The sequence below is a fragment of the Salmo salar genome, chromosome ssa18, assembly GCF_905237065.1.
Source record: "Salmo salar chromosome ssa18, Ssal_v3.1, whole genome shotgun sequence".
NCBI lineage: Eukaryota > Metazoa > Chordata > Actinopteri > Salmoniformes > Salmonidae > Salmo > Salmo salar.
The window spans coordinates 73783058-73801578 of record NC_059459.1 but is presented as its reverse complement, the minus strand read 5'-3'; the positions used below and the strand labels follow the sequence as shown (position 1 = coordinate 73801578).

Sequence of the window (18521 nt, the reverse complement as noted above, 5' to 3'; positions counted from 1 at the left end):
CTCATTCAAATTGGGGCTATTCTACCATACTTGAGAGCATACTTTTTGCAGACATTGTAGGTAATACTTCAGAAAACTATATTTAACATGTCATTATCTCCCTGTTACTTGAAGATGTTTATACTTGGTTTGAAACCTCGATATACAGTATATCTGCATGCATTCATTCATTGGTTTTACAAAGCTTCTGCCTGTGATCCTTGTGTGGTTTTGAGTGGCTTATCTATTTAAGATTTAAATAGAAATTGCAAATCTCTAGGCATTGTTACAAATTGATCACATCAAGTTTACAATGGCTTTAACAGGATTTTCAGTCAATGTTTTCAACTTGACAAAATCAAGTGTTTATTTAATTGTCAGACATTTTTTTTTAAATATAATACTATAGTATTTAGTAGGCCTACCTGACTGGGGAGAGAAAGGCTTGCTATGTGGGCTTCTGTGAACTATATTTATAGGCAGTTGATTACTCCTGCCTAGTTTCAATATTCTGCTTTTTTTTTTGTCTGTGATCGACTGGTTGTACTGAAGGACAATGCAAAGTGAAGAGTCGGTTGCAGGTTCATCGACTGATGGCCACAATGAATTGGATTTTAAATGTTTATTATTGAGAATATATTTATAGAAAATAGGCCAGCTGTCGACGCTGGTCATAAACGGAGACTGTAACTCCAAAAGGGGTGTGAATCGTATTAGCTTGTTTGTATGTGGCAATAACCGGGTAAATAAGCTAGCTAACGTTAGCAATGGTTCTAATGATGGAATCGCAATGCGAGTATTTTATGTATTTCCCTGCTGTTCCCATCACGGACCTTTCCGACCCGTCAAAATACCGAACTCTCCCCCGTCGCAGTCACCTCTATCTCGGCGAGACCGTGCAGTTCTTGTTGGTCCTGCGGTCCAGAGATGAAAGGTCAGGTTCGGGCGGGACAAAGGGAAACGGGGATAGTGACAGCGGTACCCGGGCTTGGAAGGAGCTGGTAGGTTCCCTCTCCGCTGTAGCAAGTGTCTGCCCCGGCGAGAGCCGACATCGCTCCCAACTTCACCCCCACGAGTTCCAGAGAAGCTACAGCGACGACGGTGCAGACGAGGACCCCGACGAGGTTGACTTTGCTGTGGGTACAGCCCATATAGGCAGAAGGGAGTCCAGGAACCGAGGCTTCAGAGAATGCAAGCCGCTTCTCATTCACAATAACACGGGGAGTGATGGGCGGCAGTATCGGCGGGCACCGATGCAGGTAATATGAAATAATTAATAACAGTCTGGTGATAAGTTGAAGGGAAAGAAGGGTCCTTAAGTGGACTATAAACATGTCCAGTTTATTGTATTTTATAATAGGCTACGTGTACAGCTCTTGTGTGAAATAGGAAGTGCTGACATTTCCTGAGCTGATAAGAGTGCAGCAGAATCACACATGTAAACCACGACCACAGTGAACCAGACCTTTTTCAACTTCCTGCATGCACTGACCCAACAAGCCAAAACACTGTCTCACTCTATGATAACTTGTTATTGTGATCTGCTGTACATGTCGGCGCTATCTAGTAGTTACTGATGACATACAAGACGCCTCAAGCATGCGAGCCTCAGCACTGTTTCGATTTGTCCGAACTTGACATTGAGAGAGAGCAGGGCATGTGGAGTATTTGCTCACCATTGCCTGTTATGAAGCCGCGCAGTGCCAGTGCAGACAGACAAAAACAAGCCAGTCATATTTTCAGAGAAGTCATACCACCTCTCATAACACAGCAGCTCATAGCCAAACAAATGTACCTTGAGGTGTTGGCAACGCTGCAAGATAACACCCACTATGATATTCAATGTGGGAAAAACAATGGGAATGGATTGTTGTATTTCTGACACTCAACCACACTTTCATTTCCCATGACTTCTGTGAAAGATCCCGTTTGTCCATCATACACTGCTGATGTGGGAGAGTGGATAACAGTAGTGACTCACATCCGTATCAACAATCTATAGTCCAAATAAATCCTCCTCCTTTCTTTTTGTGAGAACCCGTTGTTTACATAATCTCTCTCTGTGTGGCGCGCACACACACACACACACACACACACACACACACACACACACACACACACACACACATATAATATAGTTTTTCTGTCTCGTCTTCTCTCGCCTAGTCACCCAGGAACAATAGAAAATGCTATAATATTTCTGTGTGTGTGTGCTTGTGCCTTCCTCTCTCTCCTAGTCACCCATGGACAAGCCAGTGGTACTGAACGATGAGGTCATCTTCCCTCTGACCGTCTCATTGGACAAACTCCACGTCAACACGCTCAAGGTCAAGGTGCGAGTGTGTGTATGTGTATGTGTGATCAGATCGTAGTGACTATTCATGTTCATAACCTCGCCATGACCTGTGCGTTCCTGTCTATGTCAGATCGTAGTGACAGTGTGGAAGCAGGAGAAGGAGAAGGCAGAGATCAGGGAACATGGTTACCTCACCATCCTACAGCTGAGGAGTCCCACACACACATTCAGACAGGACCTCAACACCTTCAAGGCCCAGGGTACACACAAACACACACATGCCTTTGAAATTAAAAAAAATCTCAATACATCATATTCGCATTCAATTAAATGGTGTACAGAATAGTTTTTGAATGCATTTTTTTATGACAAATATATCTCTCTCCCCCACCTTCCCCCTTTCGGTCCAGTCAGCACCACCCTGAGTGTTCTTCCTCCTCCGACTGTGAAATGTCAACAGATTACCGTCTCCGGGAAGCACCTGACCGTTCTCAAAGGTAGGGAGCTGGGGAGGTTCAACTTTGTTACACTGAACGAGAAACACTCTGGACCCTAGTTACACTGAATGAGAAACACTCTGGACCCTAGTTACACTGAACGAGAAACACTCTGGACCCTAGTTACACTGAACGAGAAACACTCTGGAGCCTAGTTAAAGCCTAGAAATGGCAGGGGGCTGTTTGTGGATTTAGAATGGTCTCGCACTATTTCTTCTTAACCCTAGACTCATTGGCTGTTTTCTATTCTCAGATTTGCTAAGTCTCACTCTCACCCTGCTCTGAAGCAGAGCTAAGAGCTCCTCACTTCTGAATAAAGGAAAGATTGAAACAAGGTGTGTGTGTGTGTGTGTGTGTGTGTGTGTGTGTGTGTGTGTGTGTGTGTGTGTGTGTGTGTGTGTGTGTGTGTGTGTGTGTGTGTGTGTGTGTGTGTGTGTGTGTGTGTGTGTGTGTGTGTGTGTGTGTGTAAAATCCTGTTCATTCACTGGAATTAATCAGAGCCATGTATATAGAGAGTTGGGCCAACTTTACGAATTTTGAATATTGTTCTAATTCCAGAAGTTCAGTTGCAAAGCATTATTTAAATATTCCCCATGTCATGTTAATGGGGCGCTAACATGCCTGCCATAGAATGTTGCTGTGTCATGTAAATGAATCATAATGCAGAAACCTCAATCTATCTAAATACACGGCTCTGGAATGAATCAACCAGGAAGCACAATCATTTGCTGGTGTCCAGTCTGACCTGGTGGCAGTACAGTAGCTGCTTGGGTAATGCCCTAGTTGAGGAGTGCCAAATGAAGATTCATGATTGGTCCTGTGTGGCTCAATTGGTAGAGCATGGCACCTGCAATGCTAGGGTTGTGGATTTCAATTCCCGCTTAGGCCACCCATATGAAAAGGTTATGCACTCACTGTTGTAAGTCGCTTTGGAAAAAAGCATCTGATAAATGGCATATTTATGTTATGTTCTTTCCTGTTTGAAAACAAAGTGCTTAAGCTAGTGGTTATGCTAATACAGCCTTTTTTTGTTAACAGCAACGGAGAGCAAAGTATGACAAATCAAGTACTTTATCCTCGCTGCCACAGTGTTATTACTGTGTTATGCAATAGCTCAGAAGTGTAATGGCTCATGTGTGTGTGTGCGTGTGCGTTTACACTATAGAGTAAGAGGACCCTCTGAAATGACCCTGTATTGTCTTAAAGGGATAGTGTGACAACTACAGTGCCTTCAGAAAGTATTCATGCCCCTTGACTTATTCCACATTTTGTCGTGTTACAGCTTGAATTAAAAATGGATTAAATGGATATATTTTCACACCCATCTACACACAATAACCCATAATGACAGTGAGAAAAAAAAATGTTAATACATTCTTGCAGATGTATTGAAAATAAATTACAGAAATATTTAATTTCCATAAGTATTCACACCCCTGAGTCAATACTTTTAAAAACACCTTTGGCAGCGATAACAGGTGTGAGTCTTTTGGGGTAAGTCTCTAAGAGCTTTCCACACCTCAATTGTGCAACATTTGCCCATTATTCTTTTCATAATTCTTCAAGCTATGTCAAATTGGTTGTTGATCATTGCTTGACAACCATTTTCATTGCCATATATTTTCAAGTAGATTTAAGTCAAAACTGTAACTCGGCCACTCAGGAACATTCACTGTCTTCTTGGTAAGAAACTCCAGTGTAGATTTGTCCTTGTGTTTTAGGTTATTGTCCTGCTGAAAGGTGAATTCATCTCCCAGTGTCTGGTGGAAAGCAGACTGACCCAGGGTTTCCTTTAGGATTTTGCCTTTCTGTTTTTTTTTTATTCTGAAAAACTCCCCAGTAGATAAACGATTACAAGCATAACCATAACATGATGCAACTACCACCATGCTTGAAAATATGGAGTGGTACTCAGTAATCTGTTTTACTGGATTTGCCCCAAACATCACACTTTGTATTCAGGACAAAAAGTGAATTGCTTTGCCACTTTATTTGCAGTATTACTTTAGTGCCTTGTTGCAAACAGGATTCATGTTTTGGAATATTTGTATTCTCTACAGGCTTCCTTCTTTTCATTCAATTAGGTTAGAATTGTGGAGTAACTACAATGTTGTTGATCTATCCTCAGTTTTTTCCTATCACAGCCATTAAACTCGGTAACTGTTTTAAAGTCGCCATTCGCCTCGTGCTGAAATCCCTGAGCGGTTTCCTTCTCCTCTGGCAACTAAGTTAGGAAGGATGCCTGTATCTTTGTAGTGACTAGGTATATTGATATACCATCCAATGTGTAATTAATAATTTCACTATGCTCAAAGGGATATTCAATGTCTGCTTTTGATTTTTTTTTTACCCGTCTACCAATAGGTGACCTTCTTTGCGAGGTATTGGAAAACCTCCCTGGTCTGTTTTGAAATTCACTGCTCAACCAAGTGAACTTACAGATAATTGTATGTGTGGGTACAGAGATGAGGTAGTCATTCAACATTCATGTTAAACCCTATTATTGCACACAGAGTGAGTCCATGCAATTTATTATGTGACTTGTTAAGCACATTTTTACTCCTGAACTTATTTAGGCTTGCAATAACTAAGGGGTTGAATACTTATTGACTTAAGACATTTCAGCTTTTCATGTTTAATTAATTTGTACAAATTTTGAGAAACATCATTCCACTTTGACATCATGGGGTATTGTATGTAGGCCAGTGACAAAAAAATCTAAATGTTAATACATTTTAAATTCAGGCTGTAACACAACAAAATGTGGAAAAGTCAAGGGGGTGTGAATACTTTCTGAAGGCAGTGTAAGCCCTTTTTTCTACTTACCCAGAGACAGATGAACTCATGGATACCATTTGTATGTTTCTACATGCATACACAAACCCCACTTACAACATCCACATCCCATTAAAGGAATAGTGCGACATTTTGGCAACCGAGTGCAGTTTCTCTGTGTGTAGTTTGAAGGAAGTTGAAGGTCGTATGCTAGCAGTTCCTATAGTGCAATGACTGGAAGTCTAACTGTAGTTAGCAATGGCCCCAGAAACTACATTCAACTTCCTTCAAACTGCACACAGAGAAACTGCACTCGGTTGCCAAAATGTCGCACTATTCCTTTAATGGGATGTGGATGTTGTAAGTGGGGTTTGTGTATGTTTATAAATATTGTCCTATGGAAGTGACTCCATTGTTTTAGGAGACAATACTACATCACTTAAACTTCTCCTTCTCTCTGTTTTCCTGTTCCTGTCTCTTTTAATATCTCCCACCTCTCTCTCGCTCCCCGCTCCACCTCCCACTCTCTCCCCCCTCTCCCCAGTATTAAACTCCAGTTCCCAGGAGGAGGTGTGTGTTAGGAACGTGAGGGTTCTTCCTAACTTCAACGCGTCCTATCTCCCCATGATGCCCGACGGCTCTGTACTCCTAGTGGACAATGTCTGGTAATTACAGTCCCAATCTTAACCATTAGGATTTATTGCAAAACTGGCCTTAGATCAGTGTCTGGTAAACAAGTGTTTGAAAGATGTAATGTCTCTCTAAATATTGTCTGTTTTTTTTAACTGCTGTAAACATTTTTAAAAAAGACCTTGATCAGAATGTTAAGTGCCACTTTTTGTAACCATTTTGTAACCACATTCTATACTACCTGTCTGCAGCCACCAATCAGCGGAGGTTACCATGACATCATTCCACAGAATGAACAGTAGCTCCTCCCACCTCCCCATCATGCTCTCTGCCCTGGAGGAGCAGAACTTCCTGTTTCAGCTGCAGCTCAGAGACCAGCCAGAGGAAGAGTCCAGCGAGGTGAGAGTGGGGGAGATTCTCAGTTGGGCAAAAGTCTATCCTCTCCTCGACTCCTTCCCTGAAACCGATAAGTGGGTAATAGTCGTGGAGAGTGTCAGTTCGTTAGTAGGAGAACGGAGGATTGTGCTCACCTCCATGATTACCTACTTCGGCAGAGGATGCACAGGTGTATCCTCATGGAGGCTAGTGCAGAAGTGTTTAAACATTGGCCACTCCCCCTTTGAATCAGCTGTTGTTTTCTGGAAGGAGAAAAGCAAGCACACATTTAAAAACTATATGCTACTTATCCTTTTAAAAACTATATGCTACTTATCCTTTTATCTAGAAAATGTTGATGCGCAAGTGCAGATGTCTCATTTCATACAAGCGCATTTGTTTCTACGTTTCCTCTCCTCGGCTCCTCTCCTCGGTTACCTTCAACCTTTTTCAAAAGCAGGCAAGGAGAGATTCTCTCACGGAGAGAAAGGAGAACGTAATACCAAATTAAATAGTCCCAGTTAGTAACGTGAAGGGAGTATCTGTGTCAGTGAGATACATTCCAGACTATAATATCATACTTAAGCCGAGTGTACACTACACGATTTTGGCCCGGATTTAGTTTTTGAGATTAGAGAAAAAATTCCCATGTCATTGCCTACATCACTGACGCTCGTTTAATGTGAACGGGTCAGAGACACAATCTGAGGACTACCGATCTCGTCTTTGAGCAGTCCCAGACGTCCCAAATTTTTTCAAACATGTTTGATTTTATCTGCATGAAATCTGCAGTGCTCGTGTAGTGTGAGATGTGAAACAAAACGTTTTGAAAACTGTGACAAGCAATAGCCAATGAGAGCTCGCCAGAGAAGAAAACAGTGAGATGATGAGTGTTTCGCTTCACCCAGGATGTGTAGACTAGAGCAGGAGCGATGACTACTACTAGTATGCGTTTGTACTTGCCTTTAATCAAAGCCAAAGTGTCAAATCGTTACAGCTCTGAAGTTCACAACCAATGTTATTCAATTTAATATGTTGGCTTAATACAGTTGAAGTTGGAAGTTTACATACACTTAGGTTGGAGTCATTAAAACTTGTTTTTCAACCACTCCACAAATTTCTTGTTAACAAACTATATTTTTGGCAAGTTGGTTAGGACATCTACTTTGTGCATGACACAAGTACATTTTCCAACAATTGTTTACAGATTATTTCACTTATAATTCACGGTATCACAATTCCAGTGGGTCAGAAGTTTACATACACTAAATTGACTGTGCCTTTAAACAGCTTGGAAAAATCCAGAAAATAATGTCATGGCTTAAGAAGATTCTGATAGGCTAATTGACATCATTTGAGTCAATTGGCGGTGTACCTGTGGATGTATTTCAAGGCCTACCTTCAAACTCAGTGCCTCTTTGCTTGACATCATGGGAAAATCAAAAGAAATCAGCCAAGACCTCAGAAAAAATTTGTAGACCTCCACAAGTCTAGTACATCCTTGGGAGCAATTTTCAAATGCCTGAAGGTAGCACATTCATCAGTACAAACAATAGTACACAAGTATAAACACCATGGGACCACGCAGCCGTCATACCACTCAGGAAGGAAACGCGTTCTGTCTCCTAGAGATTAACGTACTTTGGTGCGAATGGTGCAAATCAATCCCAGAACAACAGCAAAGGACCTTGTGAAGATGCTGGAGGAAACAGGTACAAAAGTATCTATATCCACAGTAAAACGAGTCCTATATCAACATAACCCGAAAGGCCGCTCAGCAAGGAAGAAGCCACTGCTCTAAAACCGCCATAAAAAGCCAGACTACGGTTTGCAACTGCACATGGGGACAAAGATCGTACTTTTTGGAGAAATGTCCTCTGGTCTGATGAAACAACAATAGAACTGTATGCCCATATAAGACCATTGTTATGTTTGGAGGAAAAAGGGGGAGTCTTGCAAGTCGAAGAACACCATCCCAACCGTGAAGCACGAGGATGGCAGCATCATGTTGTGGGGTGCTTTGCTGCAGGAGGGACTGGTGCACTTCACAAAATAGAATGCATCACGAGGAAAGAAAATGATGACGCTATATTGAAGCAACATCTCAAGACATCAGTCAGGAAGTTAAAGCTTGGTTGCAAATGGGTCTTCCAAATGGACAATGACCCCAAGCATACTTCCAAAGTTATGGCTTAAGGACAACAAAGTCAAGGTATTGGAGTGGCCATCACAAAGCCCTGACCTCAATCCTATAGAAAAATTTGTGGGCAGAACTGAAAAGGTGTGTGCGAGCAAGGAGGCCTACAAACCTGACTCAGTTACACCAGCTCTGTCAGGAGGAATGGGCCAAAATTCACCCAACTTATTGTGGGAAGCTTGTGGAAGGCTACCCGAAATGTTTGACCCTAGTTAAACAATAAAGGCAATGCTACCAAATACTAATTGAATGCATGTAAACTCTGACCCACTGGGAATGTGGTGAAAGAAATTAAAGCTGAAATCATTCTCTCTACTATTATTCTGACATTTCACATTCTTAAAAGAAAGAGGTGATCCTAACTGACCTAAGACAGAGAACTTTTACAAGAATTAAATGTCAGGAATTGTGAAAAACTGAGTTTAAATGTATTTGGCTAAGGTGTATGTAAACTTTCGACTTCAACTGTTTTTCCACTCTGTGCAGTGCATTCGGAAAGTATTCAGATCCCTTGACTTTTTCCACATTTTGTTACGTTACAGCCTTATTCTAAAATGGTTTAAATAAATAAAAAATCCTAATCAATTTACACACAATACCCTATAATGACAAAACAAAAACAGGTTTTAGAAAATGTTTGCAAATGTATAAAAAAATCCAAAACAGAAATACCTTATTTACATAAGTATTCAGACTCTTTGCTATGAGACTCGAAATTGAGCTCAGGTGCATCATGTTTCCATTGATCGTCCTTGAGATATTTCTACAACTTGACTGGAGTCCACTTTTGGTAAATTCAAATAATTGGACATGATTTGGAAAGGTCTATATAAGGTCCCACAGTTGACAGTGCATGTCAGAGCAAAAACCAAGCCGAGGTCGAAGGAATTGTCCGTAGAGGTCCGATACAAGATTATGTTGAGGCACAGATCTGGGGAAGGGTACCAAAATATTTCTGCAGCATTGAAGGTCCCATCATTGGCATCCATCATTCTTAAATGGAAGAAGTTTGGAACCACCAAGACTCTTCCTAGAGCTGGCTGCCTGGCCAAACTGAGCAATCGGAGGAGAAGGGCCTTGGTCAGGGAGGTGACCAAGAACCCGATGGTCACTCTGACAGAGCTTCAGAGTTCCTCTGTGGAGATGGGAGAACCTTCCAGAAGAACAACAGTCTTTGCAGCACTCCACCAGTCAGGCCTTTATGGTAGAGTAGCCAGATGGAAGCCACTCCTCAGTAAAAGGCACATGACAGCTCACTTGGAGTTTGCCAAAAGGCAGTTAAAGGACTCTCAGACCATGAGAAACAAGATTCTCTGGTCTGATGAAACCAAGATTGAACTTTTTGGCTTGAATGCCAAGCGTCACGTCCGGAGGAAACCTGGCACCATCCCTACGGCGAAGCATGGTGGCAGCGGCATGCTGTGGGGATGTTTTTCAGCGGGAGGGACTGGGAGACTAGTCAGGATCGAGAGAGAGGTGAATGGATCAAAGTTCAGAGAGATCTTTGATGAAAACCTGCTCCAGATGGCTCAGGACCTCAGACTGGGGGTGAACGTTCATCTTCCAACAGGACAACGACCTTAAGCATACAGCCAAGACAACGCAGGAGTGGTTTCGGGACAAGTCTCTGAATGTTGTGGTGGTTATTTCTTTATCGTCAAATAAGGAGACACAAACTTTTCATACAAGTCAGAGTTAAACTAAATCTTTATTCACTTATTAATAAGAAAAGCATGTCACACCACACACACACAGGTGACTCAATAACGATGGCTGGTCGACACAACACTCTTGAATGTTGTGTTGAGAGCTCCGACACAAAAAATACCAAAATCTTTTATATGGCAAAGATACACCCCCTTAGTCTGGGTGACAAACAACAGATGTGTGGAATGGGTCACAAGGTTAGGATTTGTATGAAATAAATGAATAATTCATAGCAGACAGTATCTGCTGTGAAGACTGTTCTCATTGTAAGGAAACCAGGGTTTGGCCCCCAAAACGAGGTTCCTCTCAACCCGAGCCATCTCTCCCTGGTACCTTCCAGTCAGACCAGAGTAATTTCCCTCACATGAATGGAATTTGGCTTGTTAGGTTTATCACCTAAGGCAACGTAAATCTACTCTTAGCATTAAGCCGCAGAGGTCACCTCTCTGTTCACACAGACACAATAGAGTTCTGAGAACCCCCTATTCTGTTGCATAAAATTACCATTTGATGCAGTAACAGTATTATAACAATCTTGTAATTTCACCACCACAATGTCCTTGAGTGGCCCAGACAGAGCCTGGACTTGAACCCAATAGAACATCTCTGGAGAGACCTAAAAATAGCTGTGCAGCGACGCTCCCCTTCCAACCTGACCGAGCTTGAGAGGCTCTGCAGAGAGGAATGGGAGAAACTCCCCAAATACAGGTGTACCAAGCTTGTAGCGTCATACCCAAGAAGACTTGAGGCTGTAATCGCTGCCAAAGATGCTTCAACAAAGTACTGAGTAAAGGGTTTGAATACTTATGTAAATGTGATATTTCAGTTGTTATTTTTTATGAATAGTTTTTGCTTTGTCATTATGGGGTATTGTGTGTAGATTGATGAGGGAGAAAAACAATTGAGGCTGTAAAATAAAAAAATGTGGAAAAAGTCATGGGGTCTGAATACTTTCAGATTGCATTGTATGGCAAGGCGTTAATGTCTGACTGAAAATATTTGAAGCTGCTTTGAGCCACAACTCGTCGTAGCTACGTTAAATCTAATCACGTCGTTGTTTTGGCGAGACAGCGTGGTATCGACAATCCTTACGACCAAGTGAAGAATCTTGTAGTGTGTGACCCCCATCTGTGCCACATTGTTTAGTGTGCGCACCACTATGTTGGCAAGACCATCGCTCAGCAAATTATTATAATTTTTTTTCTTTGTGTAGTGTACAACCGGCTTTAGTGTGAGATCATTTCAACTGTTTTAAATTAAACATATGCATGAAAGATCTGCCAATAATGTCCTTATGTCTACAGCATGAGATCATTTGAGGAATGTGTTTTTCTTTCTGCTTTAGGGTCTGGAGGTTCCATTGGTGGCTGTGCTGCAATGGTCTACCTCTAAGCTTCCATTTACCAGGTAGGTCTACTTTTTAATTTTTTTTATTTTACCCCCTTTTTCTCCACAATTTTTCTCCACAATCCGCCCAACCACGCTTCTTAAAACCCGCCCGCATAACCTGGAAGCCAGCCGCACCAATGTGTCAGACAAAACACCGTTCAACTGACGAGCGGGGTCAGCTTGCAAGTGCCCGGCCCACCATAAGGAGTCGCTAGAGAGCGCGATGAGCCAAGTAAAGCCCCCCCGCCAAACCCTCCCCTAACGACGCTGGGCCAATTGTGCGCCGCCCTACGGGACTCCCGATCACGGCCGGTTGTGATACTGCCCGGGATCAAACCCGGGTCTGTAGTGATGCCTCTAGCACTGCGATGCAGTGCATTAGACTGCTGCGCCACTCGGGAGGCCCAGGGGCCGGATTTACAAAACCTTCTTAAGAAGCAATTTCCTCTTAACTGCCATTTTCTTCCTTAACTATAGACTCGAGAAGAAAGTTAAGCAAAGCTGCTATTCCTCAAAAAGGTTATTGGAAATTTTCTTGTGCTATTTCTTATGTTTCTCCTTTAGCAAAAAGTTCAGAAGAAATTAGATTCTTGAAAATGAAGTTCTTGGAAATGTTCAAGATAGCTAAACCCTTGTCTTAAACTCTGGGCAGTGAGAGAAAAAGCTCATGAAAGCAATTGACCATGTTCAATTCACACAAACTTAATCTGAAAGTTTCAGTATTGATTATTTTAAACCCAAGAACATGTTTTAGAACTAATCTCAGTAAGAAATATGCTAACATGATTGCCATTGCTTGCTCGTGGGCTAGCTAAATTGGTTGCCTAGCAACAAACATCATAAGACTATATTTGAGAAGTTTATTAGAAAATCATTAAATCTTAAGATATTGTTGAGGAATTGCACTTATTTTTTTTCTTAAGAAACGTCTTAAGTTTTTGCGTAAGAAGTGTTTTGTGAATCTGGGCCCAGGTCTATATCTACTGATAGATAGAACTACCACATAATCACTAGAACTACCCCACACACTCACTATACCTGTTCCATTATACAGTGCATTTGGAAAGTATTCAGACCCCTTGACTTTCTCCACATTTTGTTACGTTACAGCATTTTTCTAAAATTGATTAAATTGTAATTTTTTTACCTCGTCAATCTACACACAATACCCCATAATGACAAAGCGAAAGCAGTTTTTTGTTGTTGAATTTTTGCTAATTTATTAAAAATAAAAAAAAACTGAAATGTCACATTTACATAACTATTCATACCTTTTACTCAGTACTTTGTTGAAGCACCTTTGGCAGTGATTACAGCCTCAAGTCTTCTTGGGTATGACTCTACAAGCTTGGCACACCTGTATTTGGGGAGTTTCTCCCATTCTTCTCTGCAGATCTTCTCAAGCTCTGTCAGGTTGGATGGGGAGCGTCGCTGCACAGCTATTTCAGGTATCTCCAGAAATGCTCGATCAGGTTCAAGTCCGAGCTCTGGCTGGGCCACTCAAGGACATTCAGAGACTTGTCCCGAAGCCACTCCTGCATTGTCTTGGCTGTGTGCTTAGGGTTGTTGTCCTGTTGGAAGGTGAACCTTGGCCCCAGTCTGAAGTCCTGAGCACTCTGGAGCAGGTTTTCATCAAGGATCTCTCTGTACTTTGCTCCATTCATTTTTCCTTCGATCCTGACTACTCTCCTTCCGCTGAAAAACATCCCCACAGTATGATGCTGCCACCACCATGTTTCACCGTAGGGATGATGCCAGGTTTCCTCCAGACGTGACGCTCGACTGTCAGGCCAAAGAGTTAAATCTTGGTTTCATCAGACCAGAGAATCTTGTTTCTCATGGTCTGAGAGTCCTTAGGTGCCTTTTGGCAAACTCCAAGCGGACTGTCATGTGCCTTTTACTGATTGGTGGTGCTACAGAGATGGTTGTTCTTCTGGAAGGTTCTCCCGTCTCCACAGAGGAACTCTGGAGCTCTGTCAGAGTGACCATTGGGTTCTTAATTACCTCCCTGACCAAAGCCCTTCTCTCCCAATTGCTCCGTTTGGCCGGGCAGCCAGCTCTAGGAAGAATCTTGTTGGTTCCAAAGTTCTTCCATTTAAGTATGATGGAGGCCACTGTGCTCTTGGGGACCTTCAATGCTGCAGAAATGTTTTGGTACCCTTCCCCAGATCTGTGCCTTGACACAATCCTGTCTCGGAGCTCTACTTACAATTCCTTCGACCTCGTGGCTTGGTTTTTGCTCTGACGTGCACTGTCAACTGTGGGACCTTATATAGACAGGTGTGTGCCTTTCCAAATCAATTGAATTTCCCACAGGTGGACTCCAATCATCTCAAGGATGATCAATGGAAACAGGATGCACCTGAGCTCAATTTCGAGTCTCATAGCAAAGGTTCTGAATACTTATGTAAATAAGGTGTTTTTTCAATATTTTTTAAATACATTTTGCAAAAAAATTCTAAAAACCTGTTTTCGCTTTGTCATTATAGGGTATTGTGTATAGATTGATGAGGGGGAAAAAGTATTTGAATCCATTTTAGAATAAGGCTGTAACGTAACTAAATGTGGGAAGGGGTCCCATTACTTTCTTAATGCACTGTAACTACCCTATTATAACTACAAGCCTTCCCTTCACAAGATACATGTACACCCAGTATTTGTTGGAACTACCCCATAATAACTACTCTCCATTAACTCTATTATCTGTCCAAATATACCTACCCCATTATTACCTGATTTGACCTTCTTCACTTCCCATCTCCAGGTACATTTCGACCCACTACCAGCTACCCAGCGTGAGACTGGACCGCCCCCGTTTGGTGATGACAGCTTCCTGTCAGAGTGCCGTGAGGCCGCAGGAGCACTTCCGGGTCAAATACACCCTCCTCAACAACCTGCAGGACTTCCTGGCTGTACGCCTGGTCTGGACACCCGAAGGTGAGAGGAGAGGGAGCGAGAGGAGAAGCGATAATCATTATGGAGGGGGGAAAAGAGTGATAGAGAGAGAGTGGAAGATGGATGGAAAGAGACAGAGGGAAGATGGAGGAGAGCGAAAAAATTATGGAGAGATAAAAGGAGAGGTTGTTACAGAACCGGGAGGGAAAAAAAGAAAGAGAGAGAGGGAGAGGAATGTAGTGGTGGTAGATGAGGGGTGAATCCTGTCTAACATCTAGTCATGATTTGTAACAAAGCCCCTAACTAACTGACTACATACCAGAGGAACAGAATGACTTTAGGTTATATTATATTGCTTTCCCCTTGGTTAAACTAAATACCATCCTCTCTCCCTTCCTCCCCCCAGGTCGTGGTCGGCAGGAGGACCCGTCAGCGAGTTCTGTGGTGTGTCACTCCCCCCTCAACAACTTGGTTAAACTAAACACCATCCTCTCTCCCTTCCTCCCCCCAGGTCGTGGTCGGCAGGAGGACCCGTCAGCGAGTTCTGTGGTGTGTCACTCCCCCCTCAACAACTTGGTTAAACTAAATACCATCCTCTCTCCCTTCCTCCCCCCAGGTCGTGGTCGGCAGGAGGACCCGTCAGCGAGTTCTGTGGTGTGTCACTCCCCCCTCAACAACTTGGTTAAACTAAACAGCATCCTCTCTCCCTTCCTCCCCCCAGGTCGTGGTCGGCAGGAGGACCCGTCAGCGAGTTCTGTGGTGTGTCACTCCCCCCTCAACAACTTGGGACAGTGTCGGAAAGGGTCCACCCTCTCCTTCACAGTTGCCTTCCAGATACTCAAGGCAGGACTTTTTGAGGTACCAGTGCGCACACACACACACACACACACACACACACACACACACACACACACACACACACACACACACACACACACACACACACACACACACACACACACACACACACACACACACACTCAGACAGACATTCAGTCAGTCTGTCTGTCGTTTCTCAGACCAAACATTACTCACTCACCCCCCTCTTCCTCTCCAGTTAAGCCAGCACATGAAGCTGAAGCTCCAGTTCACAGCGTCCTGTTCCAACCCTCCTGCTGAGGCCAGACCCATGTCTCTGTCCCTGTCCCGTAACAACTCTCCCTCCAGCCCTGTTGTTAGAGACCTGCTGGACAGACAGAGTCTGGGACGGTCACAGAGCTTCTCTCACCAACAACCCTCACGGTCGCATCTTATGAGGTAGGAGACACAGACGCGAATATACAGTCTTGCTGCCTTAAAATGTAATCTAAAAAGGAATACATAACAAAAAAATCCCTACCGATCTACACAACCTACTCCACATTTTCAAAAAATAATTAACAGTTATAGAACATTTTCCAAATGAATAAAACATTAAAAACCAAAGGTGTTTTGATTGCGTATGTATATAGTTCTCATTCACTTTGAGAATGTACAGTAGGTTGTGTAGATCCGGAGGAAAAACATCAAATTTACATTCCCTTTTTAGATTTAACTTGAAGGCAGAACACACACGTAGACACACACAGATTAGCATTCAGTCAAACACACACACACCCGACCACACTGTAATCCCCATTTTCTGGCAGTGCCTCCCTGACCACTCTGACTCTTTGAACTCTCTCCTAATCATCCCCATCTTGTGTGTGTGCCTGTGTGTGTGTCCGTCTGTTGCGTCTGTCTGTATCTGTCTGTGTGTGTGTTCCAGGACGGGCAGTGTTATGGAGCGCCGGGCCATCACTCCTCCAGTGGGATCTCCAGTGGGTCGACCCCTCTACCTTCCCCCCGAACGCCCCGTCCTCTCACTGGATAAGATCGCCAAGAGAGAGTGTAAGGTATTGGTACTGGAACTTGGAAGAGACTGGGAGAGCGAGCGAGGGAGGGAGGGTTGGAGGAACGAGGTAGAGAGGAAATAAGATGTAATGGGAGATTTAGAGGAAGAGGGGGGGAGGGAGGGAGAACATTTCTCATTGAGCTTTTCATCCAACCTGAAACAAAACGCAAGAACTGTTTCACATAAAAATACAGACCACAGTCACCACACTGAATGACTTACTCTACATGATCCACATCATTTCAAGACACCGGAGAAGTTACTTTCAACACAATTCTTTTTTTTTACTATTATTTCAACATTCTGTTTTATTCCTTGTTTTATGTCTTGGTGTGTAATTAAATATGTAAATAACTGTTTTACACAAAAAAACATCGGGTGGCGAGCTAGATCTGCAGTAATATTTGTGCTGCCATTTAACGTGAAAATAACAGGGTTTGGTTAATTAACAAACTTTTAATACATTGTCTAACTAATACTGTTAAGTGTTCTCTAACACTGTTCTGCATGTGACATGTTTGATGTAAAACTTTGGATGTTAAAGCTAGAGTCCTTGAGTCAAACAATAACAAGCATCCACCCCGCCTCTGTTTTTGTAAAACGCTTTGGCATAGGCCTGGAGTGATGTAACCACTGTCATAGACAGAGCTATGGATGCAAGGACTGACCTTCCATGATATCAACATTAGAATTTAGCCATGTTTTGAAGGACTGACCTTCCATGATATCAACATTAGAATTTAGCCATGTTTTGAAGGACTGACCTTCCATGATATCAACATTAGAATTTAGCCATGTTTTGAAGGACTGACCATCCATGATATCAACATTATAATTTAGCCATGTTTTGAAGGACTGACCATCCATGATATCAACATTATAATTTAGCCATGTTTTGAAGGACTGACCTTCCATGATATCAACATTATAATTTAGCCATGTTTTGAGGCTGTACGGTGTTTGTTCACATTGTTTTACTCCAATAGTTGTACACAAACTTATATTTTGGGTTCTGACGGGGTACAACAGTTGCTCATGAGGCATTTATAATATTCTTCAAGAATCAATGGGTATATATAATTCATAAGTAAAAAAAAAATATGTATGTAGCAACTAAGGATTCTAGCTTTAACAAAAGCGCCAGGATGACCCAGAGAAAGGGCCGAGTTCGGTTTCATTGTGGAAAAAAGATAGTTTCACTGTTGTTACAATGTATTGTAGTTTAGTGACTAAGGGCCACAGTCTCTACACTGGATTTAAAACATTTAATATTTTGTCTTTACACTGGCTATCAGAGATTTTGTGTGTTTGTCTGAGTTTTATTATTTTATTTTGTCAGCATTTGCTGCTGCTTAAAAATCTAACATTTTCTCATCTCCTTAGTACACTACATATTAGTACACACTCCATGAAAGGGAACAATCCTGCATCCTTTCCAATCATTTGTCTTTCCTTTCCGTCCCTATACAATCTACAGACTAATGGATTTAACAATGGTGGAACCTCTCTCCAATCCAATACTTTCACATCCAAGCCGGGAAATTGTGCAAGTGCACATTTTGGGAGAAGGGTGGAGAATTGGGACATAGCCTGCCACTGTGGTTCACAGCTGTTAAAGCGTTGACTGGTTGAGCCTGTTGATCGTTGAGGTCATTCACACTTGACATTATTATTAGGGATTTAGTCCTCTTGGGTAATCCAGAATAGTGCATTATTTAAAGTCAGTCCCTGTAGAGGTTTTCAACTGTTTCCATTTGTGTTAGGAATAATGAACGATCGTGGTTTGTGTGTGTTGTATGCTTCTGAATGAGCCTAAAACACTGGATGTATATTTGTATTTTCATTTTATTTTCTGGTTCATAAACCAATGGGAATGGCCAAGAGGTATCTATCCCCGATGTAAAAGAC

The 18521-nt window shown here is 42.4% G+C and overlaps 1 protein-coding gene across 1 annotated transcript; it reads left to right on the top strand.

The window, feature by feature from the left end:
* The first annotated feature begins 508 nt into the window (after positions 1-508).
* On the top strand, positions 509-17895 carry LOC106577918 (trafficking protein particle complex subunit 14). Its single transcript, XM_045701529.1, has 11 exons — positions 509-1238; positions 2217-2312; positions 2406-2535; positions 2686-2772; positions 6092-6212; positions 6429-6576; positions 11802-11863; positions 14610-14782; positions 15462-15598; positions 15798-15997; positions 16488-17895. Exons 1-11 carry the CDS (start codon positions 747-749, stop codon positions 16693-16695), a joined length of 1854 nt encoding a protein of 617 aa, XP_045557485.1. The 5' UTR covers positions 509-746; the 3' UTR covers positions 16696-17895.
* Positions 17896-18521: the final 626 nt, after the last annotated feature.

Bases quoted from the DNA above. Each gene is read 5' to 3' on its own strand.
- LOC106577918 (XM_045701529.1), top strand. From the start codon at position 747: ATGGTTCTAATGATGGAATCGCAATGCGAGTATTTTATGTATTTCCCT. The intron at 2,536-2,685 runs GTACACACAAAC...CTTTCGGTCCAG, and splicing joins CAACACCTTCAAGGCCCAGG to TCAGCACCACCCTGAGTGTT. The intron at 11,864-14,609 runs GTAGGTCTACTT...TCCCATCTCCAG, and splicing joins TCTAAGCTTCCATTTACCAG to GTACATTTCGACCCACTACC.